The 14,245-nt window shown below is 38.2% G+C and overlaps 1 protein-coding gene across 1 annotated transcript; it reads left to right on the top strand.

Moving 5' to 3' along the window:
- Positions 1–2,393: 2,393 nt before the first annotated feature.
- zmp:0000001088 (trypsin) lies at positions 2,394–13,282 on the top strand. The gene is made up of 5 exons (XM_063464430.1): positions 2,394–2,448; positions 5,860–6,019; positions 11,252–11,393; positions 11,507–11,773; positions 13,112–13,282. The coding sequence occupies exons 1-5, from the start codon at positions 2,394–2,396 to the stop codon at positions 13,280–13,282; spliced, it is 795 nt and encodes a 264-aa protein (XP_063320500.1).
- Positions 13,283–14,245: the final 963 nt, after the last annotated feature.

Below are 14,245 nucleotides of genomic sequence, written 5' to 3'. Positions count from 1 at the left end.
GCCCCACAATGTTTCTGTTTCAATGTTTCTACACATACACCATGTATATAGTTTACTCACATATATGTATACATATATTGTTTTTCTTTACTTTTACACCTTTGTGGTCCAGCTACCCAATTTCGCTGTGCAAGAAACCGCACAATGACAATAAAAGCTCTAAAAGTCTAAAGTCTCTGTAGAGCGATTAAAAAGTTAATATTGTGTTTGTATTTGTATTTTTTATTCATTGCAGGTTAAATATGTTAATATATGTATGTGGTTTAAAGTATATGTTTACTAGTAGAATTTACAGCTATTGAGCTAAATACATTTCTAAGTAAAGATAGATTACATAAGGTTGAATCAAGATCCCAGTACTGAGTTACTGGTACCAAGAAATGATGATGCTGATACTGACACTGATAAGGCTTCAGTGCCAACCTGTCTGAGTACTGAACAACAATATATGTCAGTGAAATTGTACACCTCAGTTATCAGTGAAACATGTCAGCAATTATAAGAAAGTCACGTTCAAACCCTTTACTTGTTCATAACTGCTGACATATGGAAACAAAAACATATATCAAGTTTAATTAATACAATAAAATAGATGTAATATAATAAACACTGCTGATATAAAAAGGATTTGCATCAGATTATGACATCTATGAGCAGTGTATTAAAACATGTAGTGGTCTGCTATTCTCTATAAAGGGTTTATAAGTTGTTTATGAACAGTGGTAACACAATGACACAGCTCTAATCATAATTACATCAATAAACCTTTGTAAAGTGTTACATGACAGTTAACTAAAAAAATAGCACATGCTAACAAAGCATTAGCCAGCATGAAACATGACATGTTTTATTATAATATTGAAATTAGTATCAGTATATTTTCTATCATGATAGCTATATTTTGACATATGTATTGTAGATGTATGTATATTATTTATATTGTATATGTATGCGTATGCACTGGTATGCATTTCAGCTTCTCCTTAAATTTTAATACAACCTTTAAATGTCTCATAGATATAGTTACATTTATTGTTAATTTCTTTTTTGTCCTTGGACTTGAGATTGGTTTGCATAACTAACAGTTGAAGATAACCCCTATTTATTTTATATTTGGCCTTGATATAGAACCTTCATTCACTCCCTACCCTTTAAGTCAACCTTCTTCTGATTCGCTGCCCCTTGCAAACAAAACAGCAGACTTAAATCTGCCAGAGCTGTATGTCTGACATGACCATAATAAGGATATCCTCTCTCTCATGACATCATAAAGAGACAGAAAAATAAAATAATTGATTGAAAATGGCTCTTTAGAGCTGTCTGAAAGTTGAGGTTTTAATTCATGAGGATTACTTGCATTTCATCTCTTGTCATTATTTGAAATGTTGGCCATGTTTAACATGAGCATCCACCACTGTAACAGAAAATAGGGAAACGTATAACAGCTCCAGTCTAATGTAAATAAGGAAAGTCTTTAATTCAAGTCAGCTGACATATTTTATAGTAAGTGAATAGATTTAAAATAAGAGGAAATTTGTTTATTAGTCTTGTGGTAAGGGACATTTTAGTTCAATGCCAGTCAGATGATTGTGAGAGCTGGAAGTGGCAACCATGAACATGGCAGCAGCATGTGAACTGAGGAGTGGGTCATGCAGAAAAAAGCAGTGGTCAGCACTCAAGGGAGGACAGATGTACCAAGAGCACGGTTTTAGCTATCAGCAGCAATGAGGGCAAAAGAGAGGGCTATTAGCCAGCTAAGGTCAGGAACTCCACAGAGGGATGGTGACTGTGATGAGACAAGGCTTAGCTGTGCTCCATTTTTAATGACACCCAGCCTGAGGATAGATGTTGAGCAGCAGTGCTTATTTGACCTGGTCTGACACGAAAGCTTATGCTGCTCAACTTCGATCAAAAGCCTCATTAATCCTTTCGGGAGATATCAGTGTAGGGAGACTCTCATGAATGGTAAAGACGCATACTGAATCTTTCCTCATTTAATATGACAGTAGCCAATCTGAGCCACATTAGGAGCTTCAATCACATGTGGACTTATGGGATGCTATATTGGACAGGGCTAAATCATCAGAGTAGCTGTTAAATAATACATGACTAAAACTGAACGGGCTCATAGAAGCTGATCAATCACATGTTCTTAAAATGTCAACAATAAACTGGGTGAGTTTCTGTGGGTCACGGAAGAGGTGAGTCAAGCAACTGTGCCATGGAGCTTCAATTATAAATCGGTCTAGGACAAGGAGGTGACCATGGAAACGGAAACAGAAACTATAAGAAACCTGAGAGTGCAGGTGAGATGCCTTCCCCTTAAGATCAGACAAGTAGCACACAGGTTAAGCCTCTCGCTGCAGGTAGACTGTGCTGCCCTTTGTCTCACTATGGACCAGCCATATTTATTGTTTTGTATAATGTTGGAAGTCCTGGCTGTAAACTGTGAGTAAGCTTCTTTTTCTCCAATTTAAAGTTCACAAAAATATGATCATAGCGAACAAAGTGAAAGTTGTGATGTTGTGATGGGCTAACATTCTGAAAACAAAAGTAGACTGGGTGTCTTCTAGGATGTGCTGCAAATGCATGAGACATAGCAGTAGGGTATGCCTTCTAATCATTTTTAAAACATCCCTTTTAGCTGTGCACTTGCAGTTCTGATGATCTGTGAAGAGAAAAATTGTGACTCAGAGCCATTTCCATCTGGGTAGCAGGGAGAGGAAGAAATAAATGTGCACATTAATTTGAGTTAATCTTCAAAGATGATCATATTTCAAAGTAAAAAAGACATATGACTGCTTTCTTGTTAAAATAACTGTTCTTATTTACAGGTAATCGTTTCATTTAAAACTCGGATTTTTAATGAAATTTAAATGGTTCTTATTACACGATAAATACTTTCATCTTGTAGCATGTAAACTGTTGCACACTACAAGCCAAACATCTTCCTGAGACAAAGGGCTTTTGAAAAGGAATTGAACTTGAAACCTCAGTAACAATAGATTCAGTCTAACAACACAAATAACAATAAATAATTGTGGCCAACACCTGCCTTTGTGCCTGGAAATTACGTCACAAAGACAACAAAAAAGGAGATTCTGATAAAGATCTTGAGCAGGTCTGTGATTTGAGAAGAAGCAGCATAAAATATCATTTGGATAATGATTTAAGACTTACCCAGACCTGAGCTTTAAAAAAAAGAAAATACTGTAATTTATCACTGTTTAATCTTATCTTCTTAATCTTTTCAATTTTCTTCTATTTCTAGATACAGTTTAGGAGACAAAACACTCAAAGAAAGCCAATCTTAAAATGTTTACTTCCATGATCTTGCATAATGCTTTCTGATACACCCACATGTGTGTTAACCTCACACCCAGTCACTGCTGGGTGTACTGTAGCCTATAGAGTTACCATTTTGTTGTTAAGATCCACCCCAGCTACTAATTATAGCCTGTGGTTAGATGAAAGCATTTCCATGCCTAAAGGTTCTCTCAGTTACTGTGATCTACAATTTTGGTTTCATTGTTTAATTTTCAAATATTTGCCATATAGATGCTTTGTGAGCCTTAGGGAACATTTTAGAAAATGTGGGGTTGTAGCGCAACATTGTAAAATTGCTAAAGTCATTATAATTCCAATATTTTAGGTATTCACATTTTTCTCTTTCAATTATCTATTAGGCAAAATTATATTTTCCAGTGAAAAAGGTTGCATCAAAGCTTTCCCTGATAGTTCCCTGGGTAGTTCAGACACTAACTTGGTACCAAAGTGTCACTTCTTACAAGACTATAGAATTATCTCATCTTTTGGTAAAATATAACATATCTCCACACCACACTGACAATTTGGAGACTCATTTATGAACCACTTGAGATCAATTTTGAATGAAATTAAACAGAAAAACACAAAAAAGCACTAATTATTAAAAGCTTTCAAAAAAATGATCCTATGTCTAAGAATAGTCTAGACTTGTTCTGTCATGAACCTTTGGGTTCACACCAAGGCTTTAGTTGGCCTTGCTTGTAAACCCATCCTTCCATTCTCTTGCGCTTATCCAATTCAGGGTCTGAAGCCCATCCCAGATGCCATAAGGCAAGAGGAAGGCTAGGACAGGTCGCCAGCCTGTTACAGGGCTCACAGAGATAGACAACCATTAACTCTCACACTCACACCTACGGGCAATTTGGAATCACAAGTTAACCTAACCCCACTAACTCCATGTCTTTGGAGTATGTGGAGAGAATGCAGATACAAGAAAAACATAGGAAGGCCCTGGACAGATGATGCATTTCAAACCCAGGGCTTTTTTGCTGTGAGGAAACAATGCTAACAACTGCACCACTACACTGCCCCTAAGTATTCAAATGACAATTTTGAAGGCCGAAGTGGCTTTTAAACCCATCATACACTAATAATAACATGATGCTGCAATAATATGATGTGGAAAAGATCATTTTAAACGTTTTAAAAATATCTATACTCTTACTGCTTCCATATGGATTAAGACGATATATCAGAAGAGATCCGACAGCGCACTGTTCAGACTGCAAAAACCCATGATGGTGTGCTGATGGATTTTTCTGTTTTGTTTTGTAGCTACAGGGCTTGGGTACCTTGCAGTCACTGAGTCAACCATGAACTCCACTGTATACTAAAGTATTCTAGCATTAAATATGAGGCCATCTGTCCAACAGCTAACGCTTGAGTGAAACTGGGTTATGCAACAGGGCAATGATCTCGAGCACAGCAGCAAGTCTCCAAAAGAATAACTGGAAAACAAAAATCAAGGTGTAGCAATGGCCCAGTCAAAGTGCAGACCTTAACCTAAATGAGACAGTTGTGCAAAAGTAATTGCCACACAGTTCAATGAACTAAAGCAATGTTGTAAAAAAGTGGAGGAAATTTTCTACACAGTGATGAGAGAGACTGATAAAGTCATACAGAAAACAATGGCTGTTCACTAATCTCAGATATATTTAATACACTGCCCCATTAACACAAATAACAAGCTTGACCAAGAATACAAACACTTAATTTTAAGTTACAATCCATGATGGAAAATTTTCTTTAAATTCTGTAAGTGCTGAAATCTGTCTCTGTGTGTGCGTTGTACAGTGCTTCTGTGAGTTCTTTTCAGCTTATTTCTCCTCACATTATTCAAAACTTCAAGGTCCAAGGGAAAAGATGTGATTGCAGTGTCGTCAGCAGCGTTTAAAGCCACAAATACACGAAGCGAAAAAATATAAAACTGAGCAGCTCAGTCAGGGGCAGAAGCATTGTAAACACCAAAGAGTGTTCCCAAACAAGCACAGCTTCCAATTAGAATTAGTTTTACTCCAGTATCAGCTATACTCAGCTTATCCTTGAGTGTGGTCGTGGGCAGCATTTTGGAGACGTCCATACTGATGGTGTTCTCCTTTTCCTTTAGGCAGACTGAGATAGATTGTGGGCTAGTTCAGGCCTTCTACTTGTGTTTCGCCCAGGTGTCCTTTAGAGGGTTGATTCTGTTTATAAGCTAATCAGATCCGGTCCAAATTGAGTTAACGTGTTACCTTCAAACTCATTTAAACACCAAACAGGCAGTCAGATCTATCCTCACTTAAGCCAGTGTAAAGTACTTCGGAGATGAGATTGCTTTTCATTGATCTGCTGAGCCACAAAGCATCTGTGCGGTGAAACCCTCTGTGGTTTTCTTTATGACCTGAATAGTTTGCATTGATCTTGTAAAGGTACTAAAAACGAATAACTGAGTTAGCTCAGTGTGGTTTACACCAACACCTTATGGACTGTTCTGTGTGTTTCTTTCTCTAAATCTAATCCGAGCTGAAATTTGTCATTGCTTGTGTGTTGCAGGTCAGTATGTTGGAGAGGAACGTATAGTGGGAGGATATGCACCGGTTCCACATTCCATCAAGTACATTGTGTCGATACAGACATTGGAACGAAAGCACTTCTGTGGGGGTTTCTTGATTAATAAGCACTGGGTAGTCACAGCAGCACACTGTAACATCGGGTGAGCTAATTTTCTCCTGTCGATTTACCCCTATGGATTAAAAAAGTTCTATAACTTAAGGCAAAGTTGACTTGATTAAGTTTTAAAATCAGTCACACGTCACAGAAAACCCCATGTCTTTGTGTTCAGGTTTAACTTTTTGTAAGGAAGAAAAGGCCTCTTGATATAGGATAGCCTCAATTTGACTTCTCAATCCTGTAATTTCAAGTCATATCATACAGTCAGATCTGTGGCTTATCCTGACTGAGAGAAAGCTAATGGCAATGATAAAAGCGCACCATAACAATGGAGCTTTGTTGTACTGAAATCTGACACAGATCATGACGACCGATCAGAATACTTTTTTTTAGATTGCAAACAGTTTGAAGATAAGGAAGCAATATTTGTAGACAATGCTCTGTGCTCATTCCAAATTCTAAGGTTTTAGCAGCAAATCAGCAAACTGATAAATTACAGTTTCCAAATGTCAGTATCGCCTATTTCCCTGTCAACAAACAGTTACAATTGATCTCAAAAAGCTTTATTGCATTAACAGCAGTTAATTATTAATATATCAGCAGAAAAGCAGCTCTGTCTCCCAGACTCCCAATTTAATGTTAGCAACCAGATTTTAATGAAATGTAAATGTCTTCATTAATGACAAATTAAAAAAATCTTTTTGGGGTTTTTTGGATGGATGGATGGATGGACAAACAAACAATCAAACTGCATCACTTGGAAATTGCTGTTTTACATGACAAGTATAACCATCTCTTGTCTATAATTCTTAACAAGAACAAGGTAAAGAAGGACAGACACAACTCTGCGCTTTCTTGTCTTTTTACCAAACACAGCCACAATGTTTTCCCAACTTCCAATCTGTTGTCAAACATCCTCAAAAATTACATTTCCTGTAACAGGCAACAGGAAATAGGGTTTTACACTGTCAAATTCAGACAGGAGACATTATAATTTGCTGTCAGCAAATTACATTTGAAATAACATAGGAAAACCTTTACTGCTCAACTTCCACAGTGTTACAATTCACCAGAAACCTGAAAATGGTGCCAGGAAATCTCTGTAATGTGTTTTAAAAAAAATCCACTGTTTTCTTTATATTCAACAGGAATACATTTATTATAACTGAATGTAAAAGTTTCACTTTTTCAAAACATTCATACTTTTTCTTGACCCTGCAGAAAAGCATTTGTTTTTACCTGTAGATATGATAATCCCAGCGTATGAATGCACAAAGCTATCACCCCACTCAGAAACAAGCCTTTCAAGGTGAAAGTCCAAAGGTGCCAAACGCTTTTTCTGCATTAACATGTATCTTGGCTTATGATTTCCTACAGCAGTGTGATGAAAAGCTTCACAGATCAGTATGTTTTTTTATAGATAGAAGGCACATATCACACAACAGAGGCAACTCAAAGTGTAAGAGACCATAAAAATACATTTGGCAGTTTCAAGCGAATGGCCAAATAAATAAATAAATAATTTAAAAATTTAAAAAACACTGACGAAGCAAAGCTTTGAGGCAAGCGATTGATGTTTGCCTAAGGAAAAAAGAATAAAAAGAATCTAGAAAACAGATACTGAAATCCTCAAACCAGGCCTAAAATCTATAGAGTTTATGAATTTATGGACTCTGGCCTCAGCCACATAAAAACAATTACAAAGTCTGCCTATTGATGTCTTGAAATAAAGTAAAATACAAGTAAAAATGTCTGTCTAAAGCAGATACAGAAAAACTCACTCGCACATTCATTACTCTACTGTAACAGTGTCTTGGTAGCAACACAAACAAACAAGAAAATCAGACATTACAGCTCATTCAGAAAGGTGCAACGCTCCATTGGCTTCCAGGGTCACAAAAGATATATTTTAAATTACTTCTACTATTTAACAAATCACTAAATGGACTTAGAAATGAGTCACATAATAATTTGTATGGTAATTATGTAACCTAACATAAACATCACAGCCTCTCTGCACCAGTGCAACATAATGCATTACTTTAAACTTAACCAGAGAATTGCAAACTAACCAGTTTAGCCTGCACTAAACTGTGCCAAACTGCCTAGTCTTTTCATGCAACCTTGGAATAGTTGCTTTGTAACTTGTGGGATCCCAGGAGCTATGAAGCAACTACTCTTCCAATGTGAGCACAGGATACATTTGATTGGCATATGACAGTGCTCCGCCCCTCTGTGACCCTTATTCTCTTTGCAGTGGCAGAGGGAATAGGGGTCATAGAGAGAATAGAGAGAAACACATTACTTTGAAGCTGTTGGTAGTTTAATAAAGGAAATATCAGGATCCAGTCGCATAGGTAACCCTCTAATGTATTTACTGCTCTGTCATATGCCAGTTTAGCTCGGGTTAGGACAACCCTAACCCCATCATTATCTTAAATGGTAAGCTAGCTGGTATGGCCAAACTCAAGTATTGAGTCATAGGACTTAAATATTTATCCAAGCTCACTGGTGGTTAGACCGCAAAGAACCTACAGTAGGAGCCCTAAGTCAGTGACTTTATGACAGGTTGACAAGAATGATGCAAATATGAACCTGCCCCAAAGATAATGTTTATTATTACACCCTTTGGTACTCTTGGTTGAGCTGTGTAAATGATCCCCATGCACTTCTGATGACATGGCCCAAGTTTTTGCTTTCTAGGAAATTATTTTGAGACCGACTGGCTTCCTTGGATTTCACTTTGAAATACTACTTTAGAAGTTAATAAAATGCAATGATAAAACAAATGCAAATAAAAACAGTAAAAATAAAAATAAAAATAAAAAACAAAACAGAGAGAAAATCTACAAAATATGTAATAAACTAAAGTACTGCAAAGAAAAAAAAATCACTTCTAAAGCTAAAAAGATGTTGTGTATGATGTGTATGTTTGGAGTAGTTAAAATTGTTGAGACCTGAATAAAGTTGGACGTAAGGGCTGTTTAATATCATCAGGAAAATTATTCCAGTGTTACAGGCAACAAAACATGACTTTACCATGTTTATTTGTACCAGTTATCATCTACTCATTTTTTTTCTCTTACCTCTGTTTTGGGTTTGTGAACGGTAGCCAAAAAACACAACTACACGTTGTTATTTAACTGCTGATTGTGCAATTTGGCAAAAGGTGTTATATCACTATTTGCCATCATTTTTAAAATGATTAAGTTTCAAGCTAAAGGGTGTCATTACTGTTTGTTTCCATATAATATACCACGCTGCAACAGGAAAAGCCTTTCTGTAAATAATAACCCTAATAAAGGGCCACACTCCAGTTAAGTGTCCATGTTCCAGGGACTTGGATTGTGCACGCTAGTTTACTGGCATAGCTTACTAGGAAAGACCCAAATGGATCAAAGCCAGCTTTAACACAAATACACCTGTGCACCTCCCCTTATTATGTTATTGTAAACCCATAGGCATAAAACTCAATAGGTCTTTCCAACTCCAAGATCTGGATTTGTCACTGTAGTAAAACCACAACTGTTACTATTAAGATGAACAATGACTCTGTTTTATTTAAGAGCAGCCAGCATGTAAAGTATCTTGACGCTGAAACTGGAGTAGGTGAAAAAGATTCAGCAGTCGCCCACTGTTATGCTTATATGTGTGGTTTTCATGATGTGACATGCCAAAATGTCTTTTATACCTGGGATAAAAGGCAGTGTCATAGATCAGAGTTACAGACCTTAGGCTTCTGTTGCATTTATGACTTATTTACAGAAAAAAAGTTGACACTTTATTTAAAAATGAAAGAAATCAGCTTGCCTATGTTGATATAACTGTAGAGGTTTTCAGAGTGCATGCAGAGGAAATGAGAAAAAAAATAAACAGAAGAAAACAAAAAGCGCCATTAGATGACTTATGGCATTCACCTCCTGCATTGTTCCCTCTCTCTTATCTGGAGACCACTGGGAGCACTGTGAGAATCATGTTCTTTGATTTTTCCAGTGCCTTCAACACCATTCTTCCCACAGTCCTGAAGAACAAGTTGGACAACTCAGGAACGGGCCATCACCTCACTACATGGATACTGGACTGCCTCACCGACCGACCACAGTATGTGAGAAATCAGGGCTGTGTGTCAGACAGGGTTGTCTGCAGTACGGGGCCCCACAGGGAACGGTTCTGGCTACGCTCCTCTTCACCATCTACACTGCAGACTTCTCTCACAACTCCACCCAGTACTTCCTGCAGAAGTTCTCTGACAACTCTGCAATAGTTGGCTTCATCACTGATGAGGACGACAAAGAGTACATTGAAGTGACCCAAGGGTTTGTGGACTGGTACCAGCAGAACTACATCCAGAACAACACTAGAAAAACCAAGGAGCTGGTGGTAGACTTCCGCAGGCACAAACATCCTCCACTGCAACCACTAAATATTCAAGGTCTGGACTTTGAGGCTGTGGATAGCTACAGGTACCTTGTTGTACATCTGAACAATAAACTGGACTGGACTCACAATTCAAGTGCTCTCTACAGAAAAGGGCAGAGCAGGCTGTACCTGCTGCGGAGGCTCAGGTCTTTTGGAGGGAAGGGCCCACTCCTGAAGACCTTCTATGACTCTGCGGTGGCCTCTGCCATCTTTTACAGTGTGGTCTGCTGGAGCGGCATCATCTCTGCTGGGGACAGGAAGAGACTGAACGGGCTGATCTGGAGGACCAGCTCTGTTCTAGGATGCCCCCTGGACCCAGTGGAGGTGGTGAGTGACAGGAGAATGGTGGCTAAGCTGTCATTCCTGTTGGACAACATCTCCCACCCCATGCAGGAGACTCTGACAGCACTGAGCAGCTCCTTCAGCGGCAGGCTGCGGCACCCACGATGTGGGGCGGAGAGATTTCGCAGGTCTTTCCTTCCAACTGCTGTCAGACTCTACAACAAAGACTTTGCAGATGACCACACACGTGCAGACAGACACACACACATATATCCAATATGACATGGTAGCCTTCGCCTAGTCTCCCCAATGTGCAATAATACCAAGTGCAATTTTCTGATGGCACATAGTATTTTATTCTATTTTGTATACTACTTTATTCTATTCGATCTTATTCTGTTCTGTTGTTTTTCTTAATTTTTGCTGCTCTTAACTTTGTATTGTCCAGTTTCTGCCGTGATAAAAACAAATTTCCCATGTGTGGGACTAATAAAGGTTTATATTATCTTATCTTAATCTTCTTTTACAGACATTTGACCCAGAAGATGTAATTTATCTATTTTTTCATCTACAGGGTGAAAAATATGATGATTGTTGGAGGAGACTACTCTCTTTCTATATATGAGGGCACGGAGCAAGAAATCCTTCCCCACATTTTGGTGCCACATCCTTCATACAACAAAATCACAAACAACTGTGATATTATGCTTATTAAGGTACATAATACATTGATTTTATTTAGTTTCTTTTTATTTTATTTTGTTTTATTTATTTAAACCATGTTGCTTCATTTGTGTCTAACTCATCACACTGTCTACAATCTCTTCAGCTGAGGGCTCCATTCTATCTGAACAGCTACGTCTCCATCGCTCTACTGCCCAGACAGGGCGCCCCCATTGCAGAGGGCAGACTGTGTCGTGTGTCGGGCTGGGGATACACAAATCCCAGCGGAGGCCAGATCCCCTCCACCCTCCGAACTGTAATGCTCCCCATTGTCTCCACAGAAAAATGTAACAGCAGTGAGTCATTCAGCGGCAACATCACAGAAAACATGCTGTGTGCTGGTTACAGTCTTGGTGGAAAAGATGCCTGTCAGGTAAGAGCATCTCTGCTTTTTTAAAATTCAGGATATGAACATGGCGACAGTTTTACAGCACCTTTCAATTCAGTTTTATTTACGTAGCACCAGTTCACTATGACAGGTATGCCATATGGTTCAACATACAGCAACCCACAAGATTAGCGGGAGAATCCCAGTAATAACATTAAGGGATTGTTGCCTCTGATGCAAAACAATTGGCATATTTTCTCTGACCGTTTAGAGAAAGAAGGGGAAAAAAAGAGGAAGCATTTTATGGAAGGCTTTAGGGAGTAAGGCAAGAAAGTAACAGAGATACAACAAAACAAAAACTAAGGCCAAGAGAATGCACACATTTAATTACACACATTCCTTAAGTTATTAGTTATTCTTTAAGTTATTAGTCATTAAGAATAACAGAGTGAGTGAGTTACTGCAACAGGCCATGGTATATGCATTGAACCCAAACTCTTAGCTGCTTCCACGAGACAAGAGACTGATATCTGAAGCTTGTACCTCAAAATAAATATTAGTTATATTTAAATGGCTTCATAGTTTAGTAGTTTACACATTTGCTTAGCAAGTGAAATATCCCCAGGGAGGAAAAGATATGCCTTTGGGATTATCTTTGTCATCAGGGAGGGCATCACCTTGGTGACCCATTGCGACTAAGGAAGCAAGGAAGTAGATACTTTGTAATTAGAAATGGGCATTGAAGGTAAGGACAGAATGAAAAACACATATTATGCATATGTATTTGTATTTCTGCATACAATAAAGCTCACAATAAAGCTGTATGTTGTATGAAAACTAATCCATTGGGTAAAGTTTGATATAAAATACAGGCATATGACTCCATTGCTCTTGCTGTCAATAAATCTCTCCCTTTTTTTGATTTTCATAAAAAATCTAAAATTAACCTTGTGTCAGTTTGGCTTGCAGTTTATTTCAGCTTGTCTCAGAAAGTGCATTTGCAGAGTATTTGTATTTGCAAGGCATATTTTAAGTGTCTAAAATATTGTGTGTTATTTTTGCAACTTTTAGGCTACTGCATAACAGCATTTTGAAAGTTATCAGACTGTTTTCTGTAATATTGTTCTACATCTTCATTTATTTAGTCATTAAAAAAAGGACATTACATTTTCTAAAAGAAAATTTAGTGGTAGCGAAAGGCAGCTACTGCTCTACAGCCCAAGTAAAATATTTAAGGCTTTGGCTACAGAACTACAGAGCAAGTCATAGAATATCAATCAGAGATATTTAAGTTTCTTGTTGAGTAATTAGTAAAGACTTGAGTAAAGACATCCGTAGCCTAACATGTCATCCCTAATGTTTTCTTCCATCCTGTGGTATCAGGGGGACTCGGGGGGTCCACTTGTTTGCGATGGCCGGGTCTATGGTGTGGTGTCCTGGGGGAAAGGTTGTGCTGATGCTCAGTTTCCTGGAGTCTACACTGCTGTGTCCAAGTTCCGCAGGTGGATAGACAACACCATATTTAGCTACTACAGCAGATGCAACAAGAATTAGAGCCCAGTGCAACTTTTCACTGTTGCCTTATGTGACCTAAGTTAGGCTTGTTTTGCCCTTCATGCACATTTGAGTGTATGCTCATGTGTTAAAGGAATATTTAGGAAAATATTTGATTTGCTTTCTTGCTCAAATTTGGATAAAAAAGGGTGCCTTTATATGAGGCTACAGTGTGGGTAACAAGGTAACAAAACAAATCTCCAAGCACTTTTAAGTCTTGCACGTGACTTGTTAATATTTCCAGCAGGTAAAAAGTTAAGAGCATTGTCAGTTTCTTCTCACTATTGGCAACAAAGCAAATCTGACAATTTTCCAAAATGTTCAACTAGTTCTTGAGCGGTTACTTGACCTCAAGTAAATGTTGTGTCAGTCAAAAGCTAGAAACAATGGGCAACCATTTTTGAGTTTTATATTTAGTTTGCCAGCTGATCTATTTTAGGCAACTCATAAACAATAGAAATACAGTGGAATCCACCAATACTCTCAGGCAAAGCAGAACACGTTGAACACATTTCCACAGCGTCACGATTGAGGTGCCAAATCCTTCAGAGTCTCGTGGAAAACAGAACAACAGAAAAACATAGTCATGATCAATGTTCCCTCTAAGCTGCGCGCATGCGCAATTGCGCACTGCTGGCAAAAAACATAAAACCTAACCTGAATTGAAATTAAAGTAAATACGTTAACAATTCTGTTTTGCAGTGTTAGTCAGTAAGTGACTGGCTGCTCCTGTATGGGATTAGAACATGCCACCTTATCCCATAGTCCAGCCAATCACACAATTCACATTCGTATATACGCAGCTAATCAACGTCGTCGACAGGCTATGACAGCATCCTTATGTGCCGACACCGGTGTTTTAACTAGCAAAGCGGCGTGGCTGCTGTGGAGTGAAGCCACGTTAATGACAACGTGTACAACCATTGGAGATGTGAGCAGGACAGACGGAACAATTGACGGAAA

This window comes from Pelmatolapia mariae, linkage group LG20 (genome assembly GCF_036321145.2).
Source record: "Pelmatolapia mariae isolate MD_Pm_ZW linkage group LG20, Pm_UMD_F_2, whole genome shotgun sequence".
Classification (NCBI taxonomy): Eukaryota; Metazoa; Chordata; class Actinopteri; order Cichliformes; family Cichlidae; genus Pelmatolapia; species Pelmatolapia mariae.
This window is presented reverse-complemented; position numbering and strand designations above follow the sequence as displayed.